At 44.5% G+C, this 23,526-nt stretch overlaps 1 protein-coding gene across 1 annotated transcript in view; it reads right to left on the minus strand.

Annotated features, from left to right (window-relative positions):
• Window positions 1-4,513: 4,513 nt before the first annotated feature.
• The window catches only part of sass6 (SAS-6 centriolar assembly protein), a 55,653-nt gene continuing 36,640 nt past the window's right edge, over window positions 4,514-23,526 (minus strand). The window contains exons 13-14 of the mRNA XM_080470159.1: window positions 4,769-4,860; window positions 4,514-4,684 (exon numbers count right to left, since the gene is read on the minus strand). Coding sequence (XP_080326285.1) covers window positions 4,641-4,684; window positions 4,769-4,860 — 136 coding nt within the window. The 3' untranslated portion in view covers window positions 4,514-4,640. The remainder of the gene's footprint in view (window positions 4,685-4,768; window positions 4,861-23,526) is intronic.

Below are 23,526 nucleotides of genomic sequence, written 5' to 3' on the forward strand. Positions count from 1 at the left end.
TTTGCAGTGGTCTCTTAATTTTTTCCAGAGCTGTATTTATTCAATTCAATTTCAATTCAATTTTATTTGTAAAGCGCTAAATCACATCAACAAACATCTCAAAGCGCTCTTACAAAGATAGAGTCCAACAGGACCCAACTAAACCCTTCCAAAGCAAGCAGGTGTAACAAGCAAGAGTGGCCAGGAAAAACTCCCTCGCATGGAGAGAAGTTCATAAGAACTCCCTCTTCAGGAAGAAACCGTGGGGCGGACCCTAGACTCTGGAAGGACGGCCATCCGCCTTGACCGGTTGGGGGGAGAAGTACATGGGATAGGACAGGGAAAGAGAGGAAAAGAAGAGGGAGAGAGAGAGTGGCAGACAGGCCAGATAAGTACAAATACTAAGAAAAGTCTATGATGAGCGTTGGTCTGATGATGAACCAATCTCAGTATATATATGTGTGTGTGTGTGTTAAGCATTACAGTTTGAAAAAAAAGAATAATGAACCTCCTTTCATTTCTCTCTTTATATGTATATACGTATATATATGTTTTTTCTCTCCTCCTCCATTATTCACAGAACACACCTTCTTGTTGCTTTGGCCTCACAATATGTTGAGGTAGTAGTTGAAACATTTCTGTGCTCAGAGTTGTTTTCAGTGAATCCTCACTTTGTCATCTTGGAGGCTTAACAGGAATCCTGGGCCACAGCCGGTTCCATATGGCTTCATCATCAGCAGCCAGGTCTTCAGAGAACCTCAGCTTGTTATTTTTCAGGTACTCACTTGTTCTTGCCGTCCTCCTCAAAAGGTCTCTGGTAGATCTGTTTGTGAAGCGGATGAGAGTCGTCCTGGGCTTGTTTGCCGTTCCCTGGTATCTGCCCAGGCCATGAACAATATCCATGTCATCCATAATCTTCTGCTGAGATTCCGGCACCACAGCACAGCATGTTGGGAACTTTGGCCTGGATATCTTCTGGCTGACCATCAGGGACACCGTGGCTCACACCGTAAGCAAGGCTACATGCTAAGGAGTTTCATGGCTCACACAGTAGTGAGGCTACATGCTACATGCTAAGGAGTTTCATGGCTCACACCGTAGCAAGGCTACATGCTAAGGAGTTTCATAGCTGACACAGTAGTGAGGCTACATGCTAAGGTGTTTCATGGCTCACACAGGAGTGAGGCTACATGCTACATACAAAGACGTTTCATGGCTCACACAGTAGCGAAGCTACATGCTACATGCTAAGGAGTTTCGTGGCTCACACAGTAGCGAGGCTACATGCTAAGGAGTTTCGTAGCGAGGCTATATGCTACATGCTAAGATGTTTCATGGCTCACAGTGGTGAGGCTATATGCTACATGCTAAGACGTTTCATGGCTCACAGTGGCGAGGCTACATGCTAAGGAGTTTCATGGCTCACACAGTAGTGAGACTACATGCTGCATGCTAAGGAGTTTCATGGCTCGCACAGTAGCGGGACTACATGCTAAGGAGTTTCATGGCTCACACAGTAGCGAGGCTACATGCTACGGAGTTTCGTGGCTCACACAGTAGCGAAGCTACATGCTACATGCTAAGGAGTTTCGTGGCTCACACAGTAGCGAGGCTACATGCTACATGCTAAGGAGTTTCGTGGCTCACACAGTAGCGAGGCTACATGCTACATGCTAAGGAGTTTCGTGGCTCACACAGTAGCGAAGCTACATGCTAAGGAGTTTTGTGGCTCACACAGTAGCAAGGCTACATGCTAAATGCTAAGGAGTTTCGTGGCTCACACAGTAGCGAGGCTACATGCTGCACATGATTAAAGAATGAGTGATACACTTGTTAGCGTACTGGAGCGTGTGGCGGCACACGGCAGTGTGTGGCTAGATGCCACGCTGCCTGGCGCCCTCTAGTGGACACACTGCTCCTGCCAAGGGTTTTTCTATCAGAACAGTGAAGGAGCTGCTTGAGCTGCTGGAGCTGGTATAACGTCTGCCTGATGTGGAGGCAGAAGTACTGGCACTCTCCACTTCATGGTCAGATTCATGCTCTCCTCACCTCGGACGCTTTAACAGTGGGGCGTTGAGTTTTAAAATGCCTGTGCAAATTGTTTGTGGCTCCAGACTTAAAGGGGACATATCATGCTAAATCCACTTTTTTAGATCTTAAATGCATTTTGTTGTATATTTAGAGTGTTTAGAAGTACAGAAAAGTTCAAAGTAGTCTCTTCAGGTGCTCCGTTGATATCTTTATATTCTGTTTTGGTCATATTTTGCAATCTGTTTCGATTTTTCTATTCTCTATTACGTTTTTTGAACAATGACGTCACAGTATTCGCAGCGGAACTGCCAAACTAGGACATCGACACTTCGAGCAATCCGCCATTTTTGTTTCTCGCTGCGATTTTGTAGTCCAACCGAAGTTACGAGAGGATAAGTGGAAATGTTCGGTTGTTGGATGTAGTAACCCACAAGCTTCGTTACACCGTCTCCCAGCATCAGAACCTTTTCGAAGTGCCTGGTTGAGTTTTATTTTTCACAGAAATGTACCCACATCTGTGGGTAAGGTCATTTTTGTGTGCGCGAAGCACTTTAAGGACGACTGCTTCATCAACCTCCGCCAGTATAAAGAAGGATTTGCCGAAAGACTTGGTCTGATTGAGCGGTCAGTTCCTTCTATCTATGGAGACGACGAACAGAGCACTTCGGTAAGCTGTATATAACGCTAAAACGTGTGATGATAAGACGTCCCTGTCTTTTGTTAGCATTAGCAGTTGCACCGTCTTCATATGTTAGCGCTGTGTGCTCGTTTTAGATTATAATGTAATTTCTGTGTTAAATAGTCGTTGTAATACAGGCAGTATTGTAGTAGTGGTCATGGATGGAGAAGTTAGTGTAAATATAGTAACACACCATTGCGTTACATCCATATGAAGACGTTGTTCTTCAGGTGCATCATCGTCATTGTCATCTCGCTCCGCCGGGTCCGACTCTGGCTCCAACATGTATGGCTGGATGGACAAATCTTCCGTTGTTGACATTTTGTAAATAATGTGTGAATATAAAGTTTCTGCGCCGCTAGATAATTGTATCTGTTCTATCAAACTACAAAGATGGCCGAACAGGGTGGAGTTGAACCGAGTGTCACCTCTGCAACCTGGAGAGGAGGAGGGGTATGAAGTGTCTCATTTGCATTTGAAGAGACCGCACCAAAACGAGTTGCTCTCAGAAGCACATCAGAAAAGGGGTAGAAAAGGGGCCTGTGGAGCTCTAATAATGAGGAATTCAGACCCAAGCATTGCAGTTCCGCTTTATATGTAAAAAGGAAGGATTTAAAAGCATGATATGTCTCCTTTAAATGAAATGATCTTCGGTCAAATACAGCGCTCTGCGCCTCACTGTCTGCCTCAAGCGAAGAGTACATCCAAATACTGCGCTCTGCCTCACTGTCTGCCTCAAGCGAAGAGTACATCCAAATACTGCTCCTTTTCCTCGGCCTCATTTTGCAGAACGAGGACAGACGGTCCTCCCCGTCCTCCAGGCTGCTGTTGACTGACTGCCGTCTCTGAGGCACTCCTTTGTTTGTCTGGGTTTTTCACTGAGGGACTCACGTGAAGGGAGCGTGCACAACTCGTGCAACATTATGAGTTGTTGCACTCCTCCCGATGCTCTCTCCGTCTCACTCTGCAGGAGAAGGAGGCGCTTGCGTGAGGGGAGAGAGAGGTGTGAACTCAGGGAGAGAGAGAAAGAACGGCTCCCAACCAAACGCCATTCGGTTCCCATCGTTCATGTTAATGAGTCGGTCAAAAGATTTGGTTCCTTCCTGAACTCTATCACACATTTACAGTTTTTCTCTCCTTCTGAAAAGGAGGCGCATCATGATCGATTACATCTGAACACTGTTTGTGCAACGCAGCCGTGAGCAAATCACACTTGTTTTGTCGTCGTGGGAAAAACCAAAGAGTTTCCACCCGCTGGAGCCGGAGTTTCTTTTCAGGACCAACTCCCCGTTTCACCTTCAGCCGCGTGGCTTCCTCGCCACACAGAGACACGCTCCTGATTCACTGATTGGTTGGTGAGGTGCACGTGAAACTTGTGCTGCATCAGCATAGAACTGCAATATTAGAACGTGTTCTACAGATGGTTCTGCGAACTCTCTGCTTGGTCAGCTTGTCAACACGTTCTAATCCTTCACCATCTAATATCGTCTTGTCAATCACCCCTAAGGTACCCTGAGCATTAGTACTAACATACAGCACGGTACCCTGAGCATTAGTGCTAACATTACAGCACGGTACCCTGAGCATTAGTGCTGACATTACAGCACGGTACCCTGAGCATTAGTACTAACATTACAGCACGGTACCCTGAGCATTAGGACTAACAATACAGCACGGTACCCTGAGCATTAGTGCTGACATTACAGCACGGTACCCTGAGCATTAGTACTAACATTACAGCACGGTACCCTGAGCATTAGTACTAACATTACAGAAAGTAAAATTGAAGGCAATGTATACATTCATACAAGCTTCCAGTCAGAATCCAGCATATGAAAGATTTTTATTGGAATATTCCCTGCATGAGTTGAAACCAGCTAACAAACTAGAACCAAAGCAGGATTCCCACCAGTGACCCCTTGACGGGCGCTGACAGCAGGAGGCGCACGGTTCATGCTGAGAAGTAAGCCGACGACTTGGCACGCTGTGGCAAATCTGCAGGACAAGAAAGAGAAATGTTCTTATTCCACCAGAAAGTTGGTGTTCATGCAGGAAGCCAGTCATGTTTGATGGAAGCACCTTGGTGAAGCAGAGTCGCTGAGACGCCGTGGACGGGAACGCCAGCGTCTCTCCTTTCAAAGTACTTTGAATCCAGACCTCCAGAGTCTCCACTGTGGACACAATAGGTTTAGAGAGGAACCTGGAAGAGCACTGCTCTGTGGTCGGAGACAGTAACATCAGTCAACATCACAGACTCAAGGCGTGTTTCCACCGCACCAAAACTTCAGGAATGGACTGGTATGGTTTTCTGGAAAATCCCGCTCCAAAGGTGGAGGCTTCTCCATTACCCCGCCATTGGGGTACTCAGGACCATGGAACAGGTCTGGTTTAGAGTCCAACGCTCATCATAGACTTTTCTTAGTATTTGTACTTCTCTGGCCTGTCTGCCACTCTCTCTCTCCCTCTTCTTTTCCTCTCTCTCTCCCTCTTCTATTCCTCTCTCTCTCCCTCTTCTATTCCTCTCTCTCTCCCTCTTCTATTCCTCTCTCTCCCTGTCCTATCCCATGTACTTCTCCCCCCAACCGGTCAAGGCGGATGCCCCCCCCCTTCCAGAGTCTAGGGTCCGCCCCACGCTTTCTTCCTGAAGAGGGACTTCTTATGAACTGTTCTTCCTGAGAGGGAGTTCTTCCTGGTTTCCACTGTTGCTTGGACCATCTGCTGCTCTGGAAGGTTTAGTAGGGTTCTGTTGTTCTCTATCATTGTAAGAGGTTCTGGAAGGTTTAGTTGGGTTCTGTTGTTCTCTATCATTGTAAGAGGCTCTGGAAGGTTTAGTTGGGTTCTGTTGTTCTCTATCATTGTAAGAGGCTTTGAGATGTTTGTTGATGTGATTTAGAGCTTTACAAATAAAACTGAATTGAATTGAATAGAGGAGCCGTTTGCTGATTGGTCAGTGATTTACTACCCGCCCTCAATATTTACTATGTGGCTGTATGAACCCTCTGTTGTTACCAGATCCAGCTTCACACTCGTTGGTTTATTTGTTTAGTTTTTTGTTGCTCAACTTTCTTGTTGGTCCCTAAATAGGAGACGTGAGGCAGGACGGAGACCGGGACTGTGGAGCAGATGCTACGGCCATAACCGATGCTCTACCACATCATGTCGCTGGTCGGTTCTCCATTATGTGAACTGCCGCGTGCCGCCCCGGTTCCCCAACACTGGAACCTGCCGGTGCTCCCGGACACTGGAGCTGGTCCGAGCCCCGAGCCCCGGTGTCTGTCCTGGCATCGCGTACACCATCTCGGCCTCTATGTGGAAGTAGCAGCCGTCACAACCAGCGGAGCGACACCGGCACCGCCTGGCTATGTGACCCCGGAGTGGATAGCCGGGCGACGTTGGCGCTGTAGGAACCAACACGGACGTTCAGCTGCAGCACATAAACTAAAAGAACTAAAGAAGTAGTGCAAAGCAACAGAGGATTCAGGAGGTCCAGGTCTGTCGCCTCGGCCGAGATTACTGTTGCAAAGTCACATATCTGAGGAGCTCTAAACCCCACCTACATTTTAACCCTCCCCTCTGCGGGGGAAACACCACCCAAATTTTGGTCGGTGTCTGCTTTGCCGTACCGCTCCGAACTGCTCCGTTCCTTTCCTGCACGTTCTGCACGGTGGAAACGTGGCTGAAGGAAGGACCTGTGTCCCTCGTCCTGGCTGGGCTGCCTCACAAACAGGCTGAAGTTAAAAGTGTCTAAAGGGATCAAAACCACAGAGAATAAGAACTCTGGCATAGTGCACCGGTACGATTGATAAACACTCAGACAATCCCCGGATCAAACCGCAAATGAGCAAAGAGGGACGGTAAATAAATAAGCTATTCATTTTTTGATATGAAACTAAGACTCTCAAAAGCAGAAAAGCAGCCCAGCGAGCCAGGAGAACTGCAAGGCTACCGCCCTGGATGCCATTCTTGGTTGGTGATATAAGATCACGTGACTTGAGGACGCCGGCACGTTTTGGCTGCCGCTCCTCACTCCGTGAAGAAAAGAAAAGCCAGTTTGAAAGCAGTACACCGGGTTTCCACTGCCACCGCTGTCGTCTGATCCTGCTCCTGGGCTGGACCTTGCCCGGTGGCCCGACAGTTTCCTGTCACGGTGTTGCTCCTGCAGTGACCACCAGGGAGCGCTCACTCCCGGGCCTGACTTCAGCCTGGTTACTGGCCGACCTGCATCCCGGAACAGGCAGTGATGTGGTCACTGTTTGTGGCGTTCTCCTCCCTGGCTCCGCCCATGGCTCCTAACTGGCTCCGCCCATTAAAGCCACATTCCCCTCTGCCCCGTCTCCATTCCGACTGTCTCCTCATTTAAACAGACTTCTTGGTTCCCAATCACTCTTTGCTGCCTGTTTCTACGGCCCTCCTAGAAACGGCCCATTATTTCTGTCTGATTTCACTGATTTTTTACCCAACTGTCCTCCATGTCCCCAGCCGCTCCACTTCTGGGTGATTTCAACATCCATATAGTCCCGACTACTGCCAATGAACATTTTCAGTCTTTAACAGACCTCACCGTCTCATCTATAACCTGTCTTTAACAGACCTCACAGTCTCTCATCTATAACCTGTCTTTAACAGACCTCACTGTCTCTCACCATCTATAACCTGTCTTTAACAGACCTCACCGTCTCATCTATAACCTGTCTTTAACAGACCTCACAGTCTCTCATCTATAACCTGTCTTTAACAGACCTCACTGTCTCTCACCATCTATAACCTGTCTTTAACAGACCTCACCGTCTCTCACCATCTATAACCTATCTTTAACAGACCTCACCGTCTCTCACCATCTATAACCTCTATAACCTGTCTTTAACAGACCTCACTGTCTCTCACCATCTATAACTTGTCTTTAACAGACCTCACCGTCTCTCACCATCTATAACCTATCTTTAACAGACCTCACCGTCTCTCACCATCTATAACCTGTCTTTAACAGACCTCACCGTCTCTCACCATCTATAACCTATCTTTAACAGACCTCACCGTCTCTCACCATCTATAACCTGTCTTTAACAGACCTCACCGTCTCTCACCATCTATAACCTCTATAACCTGTCTTTAATAGACCTCACCGTCTCTCATCTATAACCTCTATAACCTGTCTTTAACAGACCTCACCGTCTCTCATCTATAACCTGTCATTAACAGACCTTTTAAATTATATACAGGCCGACTCTATCTGCAATGGATATATATATATAAAGGCTGAAGCACACACACACTCACACAGTGTTGTCATGATACCAACATTTTGGTATCGATCAGACCAGAGCATGGAGAGTAGAGGAGACAATGGAGGGAAGATGAGACTAGAAAGACAAGAGCATGGAGAGGAGAGGAGACTAAAAAGACTAGAGCATGGAGAGAAGAGGGGACCATGGAGACAAGGGGAGATTAGAAAGACTAGAGCATGGAGAGGAGACTATAGAGGGAAGATGAGACTAGACAAACTAGAGCATGGAGAGAAGAAACTAGAAAGTTTAGAGCATGGAGGGATGAGGAGACCATGGAGGGAAGACGAGACTAGAAAGAGTAGTGCATGGAGAGAAGAGGAGACAAGAAAGACTAGAGCATAGAGATGAGACTATAAAGACTAGAGCATGGAGAGAAGAGAAGACTAGACAGACTAGAGCATGGAGGGATGAGGAGACCATGGAGAGAAGAGGAGACTAGACAGACTAGAGCATGGAGGGATGAGGAGACCATGGAGAGAAGAGGAGACTAGGAAGACTAGAGCATGGAGAGAAGAGGAGCCACTGATGCAGCAGAGAGAGAAAGGGGGTTCCAGTCATCTGTTGATCTCGGTCTGAAGGGGTCAGCATCAGACCTGAAGTTCAGCTCATGCATATGGAATCACAGGAGTGCCAAAATTAAAAGGAAATAAATGTGGAAATATAAAGAGAATCAATAATACAAAAAATATACAAAGGTAGTCATTTTCTTTTTCTGTCTTGTCTTTGTTTATTCCATTTTGTCAATGCTTCTCCTGTTTTGTCTCTTTTTCATTTGTTTTTGTCATTTACTGGACGAGTCAAGCCGTCTGGAAATGACAAAAGCAATACAAAGCAAATCATCAAGGGCTGTGAGGGGTCTTTCTGTTCAGGGGGACTCGTCCATACCTGATCACACCATTCCTGCTTGCAGTGACTCTGTAGTAGCAGGAAGTAGACGCATATGCAGATTTATTTGAAGTAAAAGAGGGAAAGTTAAATATGACGGACGTGGACGAGTTGAGAAGAGGCGTTCAACGAGAATTATTAGCAATTGCTTGGTACGTGGAGGACAGTTTTCCAAGGGACTATATTTTAAGGTTGGTGGACGATGTCATGGAAGGTCTTGGAGAAATATGTTCTGACCAACGCAGAAATGGACGAAGCTGTGTGGAAGTCAGTGCCTTATCCCCAGCGTAAAATAGATCCTGTCATGTCATCGCTCATTTTGGTAGACAAGTCGTCAGGGGGACAAAAGTCACACCATGACTTTGACTCACACATTAGGCATTCACAATGCACTAATTATCAGCCATGGCCGAAGGAAGCAGTAGCTATGGGCAGCGCTGGGCTCAGCTTACACAAACGGACAGATTACAGCAGAGTCACCGAGAGCCGAGGTGAAGAGGTGTCGGTGCAATTCCATTCAGTAAAAAGACAAGTTTGTGTGTGCACGGCATCTGTCTCCAGGCTGTCAGTCTAACTGTGGTTATATTCACGATAGGAATGAAACTTTCCAACAGTAGCCTGGATCAGACATACAATGATAGATTCAGAAAAGATATTGTGGGGATTCTTTTCAAGATCTCACGTTTGTGGTTTCCTAGGTACACATGCAACTACGTCTTGAAGCGAGGCAGTGAGGACCTGGACCACCAAGACTAGAGACACCGGTGGACATAATGGAGTCATAGATTCTTCAGGGATTACCCGCTGGCAAAATAGGAGAACTGTTTGGAGTGTCAACTCGAACCATCAGAAGGAGAATGGCATCCCATGGTGAGTATTTCATAGAGCTTAATCAATATTGTTTACACAAAAAGAAATTTATTTACTAGTGACAGTCATTTAAAAAGAATAAATAAATGACAGGAAGTCAAAAGATGTTCAGTTTTTACATTTGGCTGTTGTATAATCTTTTGACAGGTTGTCAGATTTGTACACTCCACTGACTGATGATGAACTTGATGGCATTGTAGCAGACATCCACAGGCATAATCCCAGAGCAGGGATTAGGATGATCCATGGTCTTCCTAAATAACAGGCTGTACATTTGCAAAGTAAGCATGGATACTGGATTTTTCCAGATCAAAGTCGCAATATAAGATGTACCAAGTGACAGAGGTGATACCATCATTGAAATGCTTTGAAGTGTTGTACAGTGGGGCAAAAAAGTATTTCGTCAGCCACCGATTGTGCAAGTTCTCCCACTTAAAATGATGACAGAGGTCTGTAATTTTCATCATAGGTACACTTCAACTGTGAGAGACAGAATGTGAAAAAAAAATCCAGGAATTCACATTGTAGGAATTTTTTGCCCCACTGTATATAAAGACTTCCTTGGCCCTGGTGCTTAGAGCTCTAAGGAGAACTTCAGGGCCTGAAGACCTGCCAGAGAGCAAGAGGCTTGAGATGGAGGCACGGTAATACAGTTAGAGGTCCTTAAAAACGCTGTATTGTGTGTTTCTGCATATACAGGAATGGAAAATTTGGAATGAAGAGCAACTATTGTGGTTATGTCATTAGCAATGATAAACCAGTTCTTACTGGACAAATACTGTATGTTGATTTCAGTTGAACTTGAATTTGTTTGTGTGTTTTGCAGCCTATCGGGTGCAAAGCTCACAGTGACAAATGGATCCTGAGGCGACTGGAGCATGCATGTGTTGAGGCACCGGCAGGACGGCATCCGTGCTCCAACACGTTATGGCACTTTGATGGAAAGCACAAACTAATAAGGGAGGTTGTCTTTCCATTTCTTTTCTTCGTTGCTGCATTTAGGAAAAGATTGTGTCCTTGTTCTACATCACTGGGTTAATCTAAATCTATATTTCTATGTTCAATATTTCTTCATAGACAGCGGATCGTGATACATGCAGGACAGATGGATTCAGCAGGCTTATTGTTTACACTGGTGCAGCTCCAAATAACAGATCCGCCACAGTTGTGGACAGTTTCATGTCGGCTGTTGCTCAGTATGGCCTACCATCCCGGGTAAGATCTGATAAGGTCAAACATACAGCAATAATAAAATAATCCATCTTCTGCATTGAGTTATACAGAATGTTGCATTTGTTTGTTTGACCTATTTCTATAGTGATTCCCTGAAGGCTGTTCATCACATGGTGAGCCATGGAGGAACAGGCAGGTGTGCAGAACCAAAGGTAATGTTGGACTGTGGAACTAACTGCTGTCATGCTAATCACATCAGTCTGAAATGGTGAGAAGGAAATCCCTCTTGTATACATTAGTTTGCAAAATGTTTTGGTCAATCAACAGAATGGAGAGATTATGGAGAGACGTGTATGGAAATGTCCTCGACTTGTTCCCTATACTCTTTCACAATTTGGAATTGGAAGGGTTTTAAAATCCTGACAATGAACTGCAGTTGTTTGCTCTCCAGTGGATCCAGGTTCCACAGCTTCAGCGCCATCTTCAGGCATTCAAGGCAGCCTGGAATCACCACAGCTTGAGGACAGAGAGGACAGTGCCCCATGCAACTGTCAGCCGTGTGAGGGAAATAATGCTGATCCACATCAGGTACAAGTCCCCTGGAGTACTTGTGTGCAGATAACAGATGTTTCACATACCAGGAAAACTTCCCAGTGTGTGTGTGTGAGTGAACTTGCCAATTAAATTTTGTCATTGAGAAAATGTATATTTCTATTTCTGAGTTCACTGAATGTGTCAAAGCATATTAAACTAAAACCATCGAGAACTATATTCTCACACACTACCAGGGGAAGCCAGATATAAAAGACATGCTTTGTTAGGGCAGCTACGTGTCCTGTAAAAAGTACACGACTCACAAAATGAGGGATATTCAGCTTTTGGATAGCATGTCAGAATGAAGTTGAAGTTATTTTGACCTTGAAACATGTCCAACTGTTCAAGGTTTCAGAGCTTTCTGAATAACGGGCTGTTTTCTATCAAGGTGAGAAAGTAGAAAAATCACACGATCCGGGAAGTGACCACTGAACGTTCTCGTTCAGTCACAATTTGTATTTCAACAGTCCTTCTCATCCCAGCATGAGATGTTGTGGTCAAGCTGTAACTGATGCTCAAGGACACATGACAAGCTATTGAGACATTGACATTTGTAGTTGTGGTATACCCACCACTGTTATTAGCTTTTTTTAATCACAAATAAATATCAACCTGAAGTCAAAGATTCCTTACTTTCTGTGTTTTTTGGGTACTTCATGTGACAAAGAATTGCTTATTTATTTCACTTTTTGATTTAAGAAATCCACATTCCTCAAAGTGATTCCTGCAGACTGGACAGGACCTCACAAGCCATACCCAGACGTCCCTGTCCCTGATGGACAGCGACCCCGCCAGCTCACACAGGCTGGAGTGGCATCATTTCCTGTTTGTGTGGCTCGACAGCCAAACATGGATACAGTGAATATCATCGACATTTTTCAACAAATATAAGCTTATCACAATTGACTGTACCATAATGATAACATTATAAACAACACCTTTAAAAAATACTTATAAATATTGAAAATTCCACTTTGAAACGTTTGGTGATTAATGTTATGACAACTTGTGGATTTATAATAAATGCTTAGCAAAATAAATGAATTCTGTTCAACTTGACTTGGAAATAAAGACATGGCAAAGGGATACACAACTGTTTTTATTGTACTTCAACAATTCTTAGATTCTTTAACCGTCTTCATTTTAGGATTCTTAAAAGCATTGAGAACATTTTGGGGAAAACTGTCACATTAGGATTGAAAATCCTCTAATTTTCTCAACTTTATGTTAAACTCTTCACTAAGCCTAAATCATAAGACTTTAAACAAGTCCAAGACCTGTTAGTCAGAAGTGATTGCTGCGTTCAGAGCCTCACAAAAAGCCTCATAAGAGCTAGAGTGTGCCGGCAGCCAAAGAGTCTCCATGCAAGTGCTGGATTGTGGCATTTTTCCATGCACAATGTCCACATAGAGCTCTTTTGGAGGAATTTCCCAGCCATGGCAGAACCTGAGGTTCCTGGAGACATCATGAGGAGGCGAAGAAAGCATGGGAAGTCAAAGTACATATGGCAGGCACATTTTCTACTATCTGTGCAATTGTATGTCCAGGAAATACAATTGCAAAAAGGCATACATATGTGAGCTGTACATGTAGTTTTGACATTTCAAAAAGTTATACAAGCCTCAGAAAATTAATTTTAAAGTAAAAAAAGTTTAAAAAGTGTTAATGAATGTGGAATTACATAATGTTGCATAAAATGTTGCTATCAGGGAGAGTCTCAACTATTAAACTACTGATCTGGAGGATAAAACTAGAATATGGACCGCGGGTCGTACCACTACGGGTCGTACCACTACGGGTCGTACCACTACTGGTCGTACCACTACGGGTCGTACCACTACGGGTCGTACCACTACGGGTCGTACCACTACGGGTCGTACCACTACGGGTCGTACCACTACGGGTCGTACCACTACGGGTCGTACCACTACTGGGCCGCCATGTTTGTTTACAACTGGATGAGCAGGAGGGAGAGGGAGATGAGCAGTAACAGGCTCTTGAGCCTCCATCAGTCTCTGCAGGAGGGAACAGAGATCTTGAAAGAATCTTTCCACTTTGGGAGCCGGATTAAAGACTTTGTGGATACAGTGGATCAGAACACTGGTGTCGTGGAAAACGACTGCCCAAAAGTGAAGGAAATTTTGCAGATACACTGGAATTCGTTGTCGTGGAAACGGGGCCTCAGAAATTGCTAATACATTATGGTAAATACTAAAGAGTTTTAAAATGACTCAAAAATACAATTGCCAAAACAATAAATGAGAGGAAGTAGAAAAAAATCTATTATTTACAGCATGAAGAAGAATCTTTTCAGTCAGCCATCTTCTGTTTTTCTCCAGAGACGCCTGGAAGATCCCATCCAACGGCCAAGCTCTGGATGGCCCTCTCCTGATCTGCTGTCAGCTCAGTGGAGCCGTTCAACTGTTGACATTAAAGTAAAATCTCAGCAAACAGAAAGAAAACAAATCAATATGCGATATTTTAGTTAAAATAATGTCTTTACCTGTTCAACTGTCTCCCTGACATCTGTATCACAGCAGTCTTTCACGTCAATGGAAGCCGCTTCAGGCATTCCACCAGCCAACACATGAATAACTGCTTGGCTTCGACCAGTCAAACCAGGGCCATTGTGAAGAATAGAATGGCCAATCATTCGGCCAGCTACAAGAAAAGGTCATTATCGACAAAGACTTGAGATGCTGCAGGAACAAGGTGAGCCTTTTCACTCTCAAACAACGTCTTTCCAGCACCTGACAGAATTACCCAAGAACTACGTGCCCTTTAGGGGTTGATAGCCATCTCTCTATCTCTGTACAAATGCAAAGTACACATCAGACACACCAATTTTCCATTCAAACCCAAATTGTAAATTGGACATCAGGGTTGAAAGGCAATGTTGGTTAACACCTTCCCCTTTAGCTGCACCACCTGTTTTTGGAACACAACAAAATGTAGACTATAAAATTCTTCCAGCTATTAAACCAATGAAAGCCTCATTATATATGACTTGCTGTACCTTCAAGAGTACAGGTGAGGGGAGCCGTCCAGTCCACTCTCTGTCTTTGGTAGAAGCTGATAATGGACTGTTCCCTGAGGTCCATTCTGAAGTGAAGCTCCTCACCAGAATTCTTCATGACACTTTGAAGAGCTTTATAGCCTCAAGTGGATCATTAAGCGTCCTCCAATCTGAAATAATAAACCCTTTCTTTTACTGTTACTGTTAAATTATTCTATTTAGGTCACACATTGATAAATGATCAAAACATGGACACAAACCGCTGCCTGACTCTGCGTATGAACAGCCTTCCCCTGAATCCGTCAAATCTGCACTCTGGACCAAAGGCACTGGTGACCCTGGGCTGGGTGTCAGTGGACTGTTCTGGCCTCACACACTGAAGATGACCCTGCCTGCACCACAGCTGCTCCAGTTCCTGCCGTGCTTCAGCGTGTAAAACTAGTTTAGTTTTATCAACATACAGTGGCATAAACAGGTTTGGGCACCCCTGGTCAAAATGTATGTTTTTGTGAACAATTGAACAAGTAGAAGATGAAAAGATTTCCAAAAGGCATGAAGTTGAGAGATGAAATGTTCTTTCAAAGCATAAAGTTAAACATGATACACTCTTTTCAATATCTGTCTGTAACTTTACGCCTTTCGGAAATCATTTCATCTTCTACTTGTTTAATTGTTCACACAAACTGAAATTTTGACCAGGGGTGCCCAAACCTTTCATGTCACTGTGTTAATTGAAGTTAGGGCTTTATTCAATGTCATTACTCCCATAATTTCCTTCAGAATAACTTCAGGATTTCAGAACTTGAGCCTCAATTTGCTAAATTTGCATAACGTCGACACTGTGAAGAACTAAAGGAAAAACGTCTTCGCTGAGCTCATTTTACTATGAAACAAGAAGTCCTGTTCAACCACAAGTTACTCAAGTCAGATTAATTCCTACTATAACATTTTAAATGATTCGAATGCTATCTAATGCAGGTTGAAATTAGTAAAAGCTATGTATCTGCCACTATAAACACTACATAAAATAAGTGATGTAAAATATGATGCACAAATAGAGTACAGCAGCTATGAAGACTGTAAATAAAATGTATCTAGTGTCTACAATGAAATATTTGAATAAATTGTTTTTGATGGCCAATTAACAGGTCAGGATGATTAAGGGGCTTCTTATAAACAACCTACCGATTACACGTCTCACTGTGTGCCTTAATTGCATTAAACTGGAGCTCCACCCTTCCTGTGGGCTCACTACCCGCAGCAAGGTTCTTAATTATGATCTGGGTGACGGTGCTCAGACTGCCACCCCCGCCACCCAGAAACAGAGAGGATGGATGGATGGATGGATGGATGGATGGATGGAGCGCTACCCCACAAGACAGACATGCAATCAGAGATCCAGTTGTGTCTGAAGACTCGCTATCTTCCTGTGGTTAAAAAACAGAAAAGAAAGGCGGTCATAGATATTTACAAGATAAATAAACATTTGTGTAAACATGTTGTAATGTGTACTCGTAATATTGGCTGTTTATTTGCCTTCTGCTCACTTTATCCATGTTCAGGCTTCTCTGAAGTGGCCGAACGTAAATTACTGCATGCCCTATAATGATAGGGCATGCAGTAATTTGCAGTAATTTGAAATCACCACTGGCAATGGCCAGTGGTGATTTCAAATATTTCACACTGTACCCTGTATTTGGGCAGGAAATTAAAGACAGCTCCCGGTAGGGCTGCTCAATTAATCAAATGTTAATCGCGATTACGATTATGGCAGATATGGTTCTGCAGTCACTGTGGTCAACGAGCAGCAGGTCCTGCTGTGAGCCCCTCCCCCGTCCTGAGGTCAGTGTGACTGTCCCCCCCTCCCTCCTGCAGTCAGACCAGAGGACACCCTCACCACACTGCGTCCACACTGCGTCCACACTGCGTCCACACTGAGAAGGGACAGAGCAAGCGCTACTTTACTGAGCGGCAAGTCAATATAAATGATCACACTAAAACAGTCCAATCAATCACTGCATTTGACTTAGTCTGAGTCACTTGAGGTTATTTGGAGAAGTGATGGCCTATTTCATTGACAAAAACTAAACAAAACACCAGACTCAGCAGCAGACATAATCGTTTAAATAATCGTGATTTCAATATTGCCCCAAACAGTTGTGATTATGATTTTTTCCATAATCGAGTAGCCCTAACTCCTAAGGAGCTCAAATCCCTCTGCTTCGGAATGCCTCAGACAGACATTGCTTAAAATACTGGGGGCAGGATTCTTTGCCTACAAAAGAAGATACAGCCCACATAACAGTAAATACAGTTTGTGAATAAAATTGGCACATTATACATTTCAGATGAAGAATATTAGAAACATAAATAAGATTGTTTATTGTTAATCCCTGTTCCCTGGAACCAGAGTCATGTTGGCTCTCAAAGAGTTCTTCAAAATAATTCCTAATATGTGTTTTGATATATATATATATACACTGCTCAAAAAAATTAAAGGAACAGTTTTTTATCAGGGTATGGCATGAATTCAATTGCACTTTTCTGATAAGGTTTTGGTCAGGTACGTGGCAGAGGGGGTTGTTAATCAGTTTCAGCTGCATTGGTGTTGATGGAATTAACAACAGGTGCACTAGAGGGGCAACAACGAGATGGCCCCCAAAACAGGACTGGTTTTGCAGGTGGAGGCCATTTCAAGTTCCTCCCTCTTGTTCTTTTTCAACTGTTTTTCCACAAGTGTTGGCTTTAGCTAGAGTCATTATCACGACTGGGAGCATGAGGCGATTTCTTAACCCTCCTGAAGTTGCGCAGATTGTCCAACTCCTCCAGGATGGCACATCCATGCGTGCTGTTGCAAGAAGATTTGATGTGTCTCCCAGTACAATCTCCAGAGCATGGAGGAGATTCCAGGAGACAGGCAGTTACTCTAGGAGAGCTGGACAGGGCCGTAGACGGTCCTCATCCCATCAGCAGGACCGATATCTGCTGCTTTGTGCAAGGAGGAACAGGTCGAGCACTGCCCGAGCCCTACAGAATGACCTCCAGCAGGCTACTGGTGTGAATGTCTCTGCCCAAACAGTCAGAAACAGACTTCACGAGGGTGGCCTCAGGGCACGACGTCCTGTAGTGTGCCCTGTGCTCACTGCTCAGCACCGTGGAGCTCGATTGGCATTTGCCATAGAACACCAGAATTGGCAAGTCCGCCACTGGCGCCCTGTGCTTTTCACAGATGAGAGCAGGTTTACCCTGAGCACCTGTGATAGACGTGAAAGGGTCTGGAGAAGCCAAGGAGAGCGCTATGCTGCCTGCAACATCATTCAGCATGACCCGTTCGGTGGTGGGTCAGTGATGGTCTGGGGAGGCATTTCCATGGAGGGACGAACAGACCTCTACAGGCTAGAGAACGGCAGTCTGACTGCCATTAGGTATCGGGATTGTTGGGGTTTATGGTTGGTTATTAGCATATAATTACTGTAATAGATTACTAAAAGTAATAAATCACTGGAAGTAATTTATGAAAAATTGAAATTGTTAATGGAAGTAAACGGTCATTTACTCATTAACAACTCCTAAAGTAATTGAATAATTATTTTAAAAACAAAAAAATGAAAAATTATCAAAAATAATTTTTAATAATTTTTTTTTATTAATTTGCATAACTTTCTTATTTATGTATTAATAATAAATCGGGGCACCACCAGATAAACTGGAAATAGCTAATACCAAAATATCAGTCTCGTTTGTAAAAAGTTCATTTACGTTAGTTAATATTTCTGCATGAAATATAACAATCTTAAAAAGAATGGAAGGTGTGAGATCCGAGCACAGACTGTTACAAACCAGTGAATTGTCAACAATAAATACACAATCACCAAGAAGCGTACAATTCAGCGTACAAAACAGGCGTTTATTAATAAAAATGTATTAATTCATAAATAATTCGGAAATCATCTCATAAATCAACACATTTGAATAGCAAACGACATCTAACACGGAGATCTAATCTATTAAACAGCAAACACTATGTACAAAGAGTGTGTGTGTGTGTGTGTGTGTGTGTGTGTGCGTGCGTGCGTGACGAGGGGGTGTGATGACTCGCTCTTTCTGGGGACGCGGCGGTTGCTTAGCGGCCAGATAAACAAGACGTCCGTCGAGCGCGCGTGCGCGAGGGCGGTCTCGGAGCGAGTTTGTCTACCGAGGGCGTAACGAACGGGCGGTTCCGTTGGCCCGGTTCTGAGCACCTAAGTGGAGGTCGGGACCGGCAGTCAGGGCTCTTGTGATCACGGCAGATCTGCTCTTGCAACAGCTAACAGATAGGTGTTACATGCAGCAGTGTGTGTGAGCTTATGTTGATCAGATAAGGGGGGAGCAGGGCTGCGAGGAGATCCGGGTTAGTGGAGAGGGAGAGGATGAAGACAAGAGAAAGACAGAGAATTCTGCGCGGCTCGGTTCTGAACCCTGGTTCCTCCACACAGAGTTCCCAGTGGGCCTGGAGCTCACTCGGACCTCTGGTTCTGAGGTGGAAAACCAGAGTTCTGGACTTAGTGCGCGTGAATGCGCATACACAAACAACATGAGATGCTGCTGCCTTCTGAGCGGCACCTGGAAACACATTGCATTTTCAACAGAACATCATTCTAACTATTCTCTGCCCAGACAAAAGCTCTCACCCTCCTTGGTTCTGGACAGCACCGTCCGTGGTGCTGTTGGTTCTGGGAGGCGGTGGTAACTGGTTGTTACCGGGTCTTAATTTCAGCGTCCTGAAATTCAGAGGCCTGGCTCCAGCTGCAGGAGTGTAACTGAGAGGATGATCTTGGGAGGAGATGATGGCTCTGGTCTCCAGAATCTCCCAAAAACAGGAAAAATAGAGGAAAACAGAAGATGTAGTCCAAACTGGGTTCTGCTCGTCCAGCTGGCTGGCGTTGGTGGTTCTTCTGTTCTTTTGCTCTCTTTACCATCCTGAGGAGGGAAAGCCATGTCTTTCCCTCGGTGGTCGGTTGAGAAGCAGGGAGATTTGATAGGAAGAGAGTCTCACCAACTTGGGTTTGGGCCCCTGCTGTGTTCGGGTCGGATTCAAGCGTCCTCATTGGCCACTTCCGGGGTCTGGCTCGCTCCCCTGCTGTTTTATGGCCTATCCATTGTTGTGGTGTTTTCCTTCGGGGGAGCAACCTCTGGAGGAGTTCATGGAATCCTCAGCCCCAACAGGGATGAAATCCTTGCACCCATGGTCAGACCCTGGTGCAGTAGGTCCTGGGTTCCTCCTGGTCCACGACAATGCCTCATGTGGCAAGAGCATGCAGACAGTATCTGGAGGATGAAGGAATTGACACAATTGAATGGCCCTCACGATCACCTGATCTAAACCCGATAGAACACCTCTGGGACATAATGTTTCGGTCCATCAGACGGCGCCAGGTTGCTCCTCAGACTTTACAGGAGCTCACTGATGCCCTTAGACAGATCTGGGAGGACATTCCACAAGACACCATCCGTCGTCTCATTAGGAGCATGCCGCGACGTTGTCAAGCATGCATACAAGCACGTGGGGGCCACACAAGATATTGAAAAGAATTTTGAGTTGCAGAAATTGAATTTAGGGAAAATGGACGAGCCTGCCACATCATTTTTTCACTTTGATTTTTGGGGTGTCTATATACTGAGCCCTCTCTGTAGGCTGAAAACTTTTATTTCCATCAAAAGATGTGGCATCCTTTTGTTCCTGAGACATTAAACTGTCTATATCAGTATAGATATCCAACAATTTTTTTTCACCATTGAAATCTGATGTGTTTTCAAAGTGTTCCTTTAATTTTTTTGAGCAGTGTATATACAGGTACTTCTCAAAAAATTAGCATATTGTGATAAAGTTCATTATTTTCCATAATGTAACGATAAAAATTAGACTTTCATATATTTTAGATTCATTACACACAACTGAAGTAGTTCAAGCCTTTTATTGATTTAATATAGATGATTTTGGCAAAAAAGTAAAGAAAAACCAAAAATCCCCATCTCAAAAAATTAGCATATCATGAAAAGGTACTCTAAATGAGATATTAACCTAATCATCTGGAGCACCACACCCACCCTTGAATCAACGAATTAACTGTAAACACCTGCAAAAGATTCCTGAGGCTTTTAAAACCTCCCAGCTGTTTCATTACTCAAAACCGCAATCATGGGTAAGACTGCCGACCTGACTGCTGTCCAGAAGGCCATCATTGACACCCTCAAGCAAGAGGGTAAGACACAAAAAGAAATTTCTGAGCGAATAAGCTGTTCCCAGAGTGCTGTATCAAGGCACCTCAGTGGGAAGTCTGTTGGAAGAGAAAAGTGTGGCAGAAAACGCTGCACAACCAGTAGAGGTGACCGGACCCTGAGGAAGATTGTGGAGAAGGACCGATTCCAGACCTTGGGGGACCTGCGGAAGCAGTGGACTGAGTCTGGAGTGGAAACATCCAGAGCCACCGTGCACAGGCGTGTGCAGGAAATGGGCTACAGGTGCCGCATTCCCCAGGTCAAGCCACTTTTGAACAAGAAACAGCGGCAGAAGCGCCTGACCTGGGCTACAGAGAAGCAGCACTGGACTGTTGCTCAGTGGTCCAAAGTACTTTTTTCGGATGAAAGCAAATTTTGCATGTCATTCGGAAATAAAGGTTCCAGAGTCTGGAGGAAGACTGGGGAGAAGGACATGCCAAAATGCCTGAAGTCCAGTGTCAAGTACCCACAGTCAGTGATGGTTTGGGGTGCCATGTCAGCTGCTGGTGTTGGTCCACTTTGTTTTATCAAGGGCAGGGTCAATGCAGCGAGCTATCAGGAGATTTTGGAGCACTTCATGCTTCCATCTGCTGAAAAGCTTTATGGAGATGAAGATTTCCTTTTTCAGCATGACCTGGCACCTGCTCACAGTGCCAAAACCACTGGCAAATGGTTTACTGACCATGGTATTACTGTGCTTGATTGGCCCGCCAACTCTCCTGACCTGAACCCCATTGAGAATATGTGGGATATTGTGAAGAGGAAGTTGAGAGGCACCAGACCCAACACTGTGGATGAGCTTAAGGCCGCTATCAAAGCATCCTGGGCCTCCAGAACACCTGAGCAGTGCCACCGGCTGATTGACTCCATGCCACGCCGCATTGAAGCAGTCATTTCTGCAAAAGGATTCCCGACCAAGTATTGAATGCATAACTGAACATAATTAATTGAAGGTTGACTTTTTTTTGTATTAAAAACACTTTTCTTTTATTGGTCAGATGAAATATGCTAATTTTTTGAGATGGGGATTTTTGGTTTTTCTTTACTTCTTTTGCCAAAATCATCTATATTAAATCAATAAAAGGCTTGAACTACTTCAGTTGTGTGTAATGAATCTAAAATATATGAAAGTCTAATTTTTATCATTACATTATGGAAAATAATGAACTTTATCACAATATGCTAATTTTTTGAGAAGTACCTGTATATACACTACGATTCAAAAGTTTGGGGTCACTTAGATATGTCCTTATTTCTGAAAGAAAATCAGTTTTTTCAATGAAGTTACTTTAAACTAATCAGAAATACACTCTATACATTGTTAATGTGGTAAATGATGATTCTAGCTGCAAATGTCTGGTTGTTGGTTCAATATCTACAGAGGTGTATAGAAGCCTGTCCCTCCAGTGTTCTAATGGTCCAATGTGTTGCTCGTTGTGTCAGAAGGCTGATGGACGATTAGAAAACCCTTGAGCAATCATGTTAGCACAGCTGAAAACAGTTTAGCTGCTTAGAGAAGCTATAAAACTGAGCTTCCTTTGAGCAGCTTGAGTATCTGGAGGATCACATGTGTGGGTGGATTCAGGGTCCAAATGACCAGAAAAAGAACTTTCATGTGGAACCCGACAGTCTGTTCTTGTTCTTAGAAATGAAGGCTATTCCATCGCCAAGAAAGTGAAGATTTCCTCCAGCGCTGTGTCCTACTCCCTTCAGAGAACAGCACAAACAGGCTCTAACCAGAGTAGGAAGAGAAGTGGAAGCAAGAAGAGAAGTACATTAGAGTCTCTAGATTGAGAAATAGACGCCTCACAGGTCCTCAACAGGCAGCTTCATTAAATAGTACCCGCTAAACGCCAGAGTCAACCTCTCCAGTGAAGAGGCCACTCCGGGATGCCGGCCTTCAGGGCAGAGTGGCAAAGAAAGAGCCAAATCTGAGACTGGATAATAAAATAAAAGATTAATATGGACAAAGAACAGAGACATTGGACAGAGGAGGATTGGACAGAAGTGTTATGGACGGACGAATGGGAGTTTGGGGTGTTCTTCTGTGTGATCCAAACACCTCAAACTCCCATTCGTCCGTCCCGTTCGACGCAGAACAACTGAAAAGATGCTGAAAGAGTGTCTGACACCACCTGTCAAGCAAGGTGGGGTAAGGTGATGGTGTGGGGTTGCTGTGGTGCTGGTAGGGTGGGAGGTTTGTTCAGGGGAAAAGGGATTTTGAATAAGGAAGGCTATCACTCTATGTTACAGCGCCATGCCGTCCCCTGAGGACAGCGCTTGGTTGGAGCCAGTTTCATCCTCCAACAGGACAATGACCCAAAGCACCTCCAGAGGGTGGAGAAGTATTTAGAGGAGAAGCAGGCAGCTGGTATTCTATCTGTAATGGAGTGGCCAGCACCGTCACCACATCTAAACCCCATTGAGCTGCTGTGGGAGCAGCTTGACCGTATGGGACGCAGGAAGTGTCCATCCAGCAAGTCCAACTTGTGGGAGGAGCTTCTAGAAGTGTCGGGTGACATTCCTCCAGATTACCTCAACAAATTAACAGCTAGAAGGTCAAAGGTCTGCAATGCTGGGATTACTGCAGATGGAGGATTCTTTGACCAAAGCAAAGTTTGAAGGAAAAAATATTATTTCAAATAAATATTATTTGTGCCTGCCTCTTTAAGAGGCAACACGCAAATATTATTATCCTAGGCGAGGCGTTTATATTTTCTTATCATTATTATCATTCTGACGCGCTAACTTCACAC

The sequence above is a fragment of the Lipophrys pholis genome (genome assembly GCF_963383615.2).
Source record: "Lipophrys pholis genome assembly, chromosome: 8".
NCBI lineage: Eukaryota > Metazoa > Chordata > Actinopteri > Blenniiformes > Blenniidae > Lipophrys > Lipophrys pholis.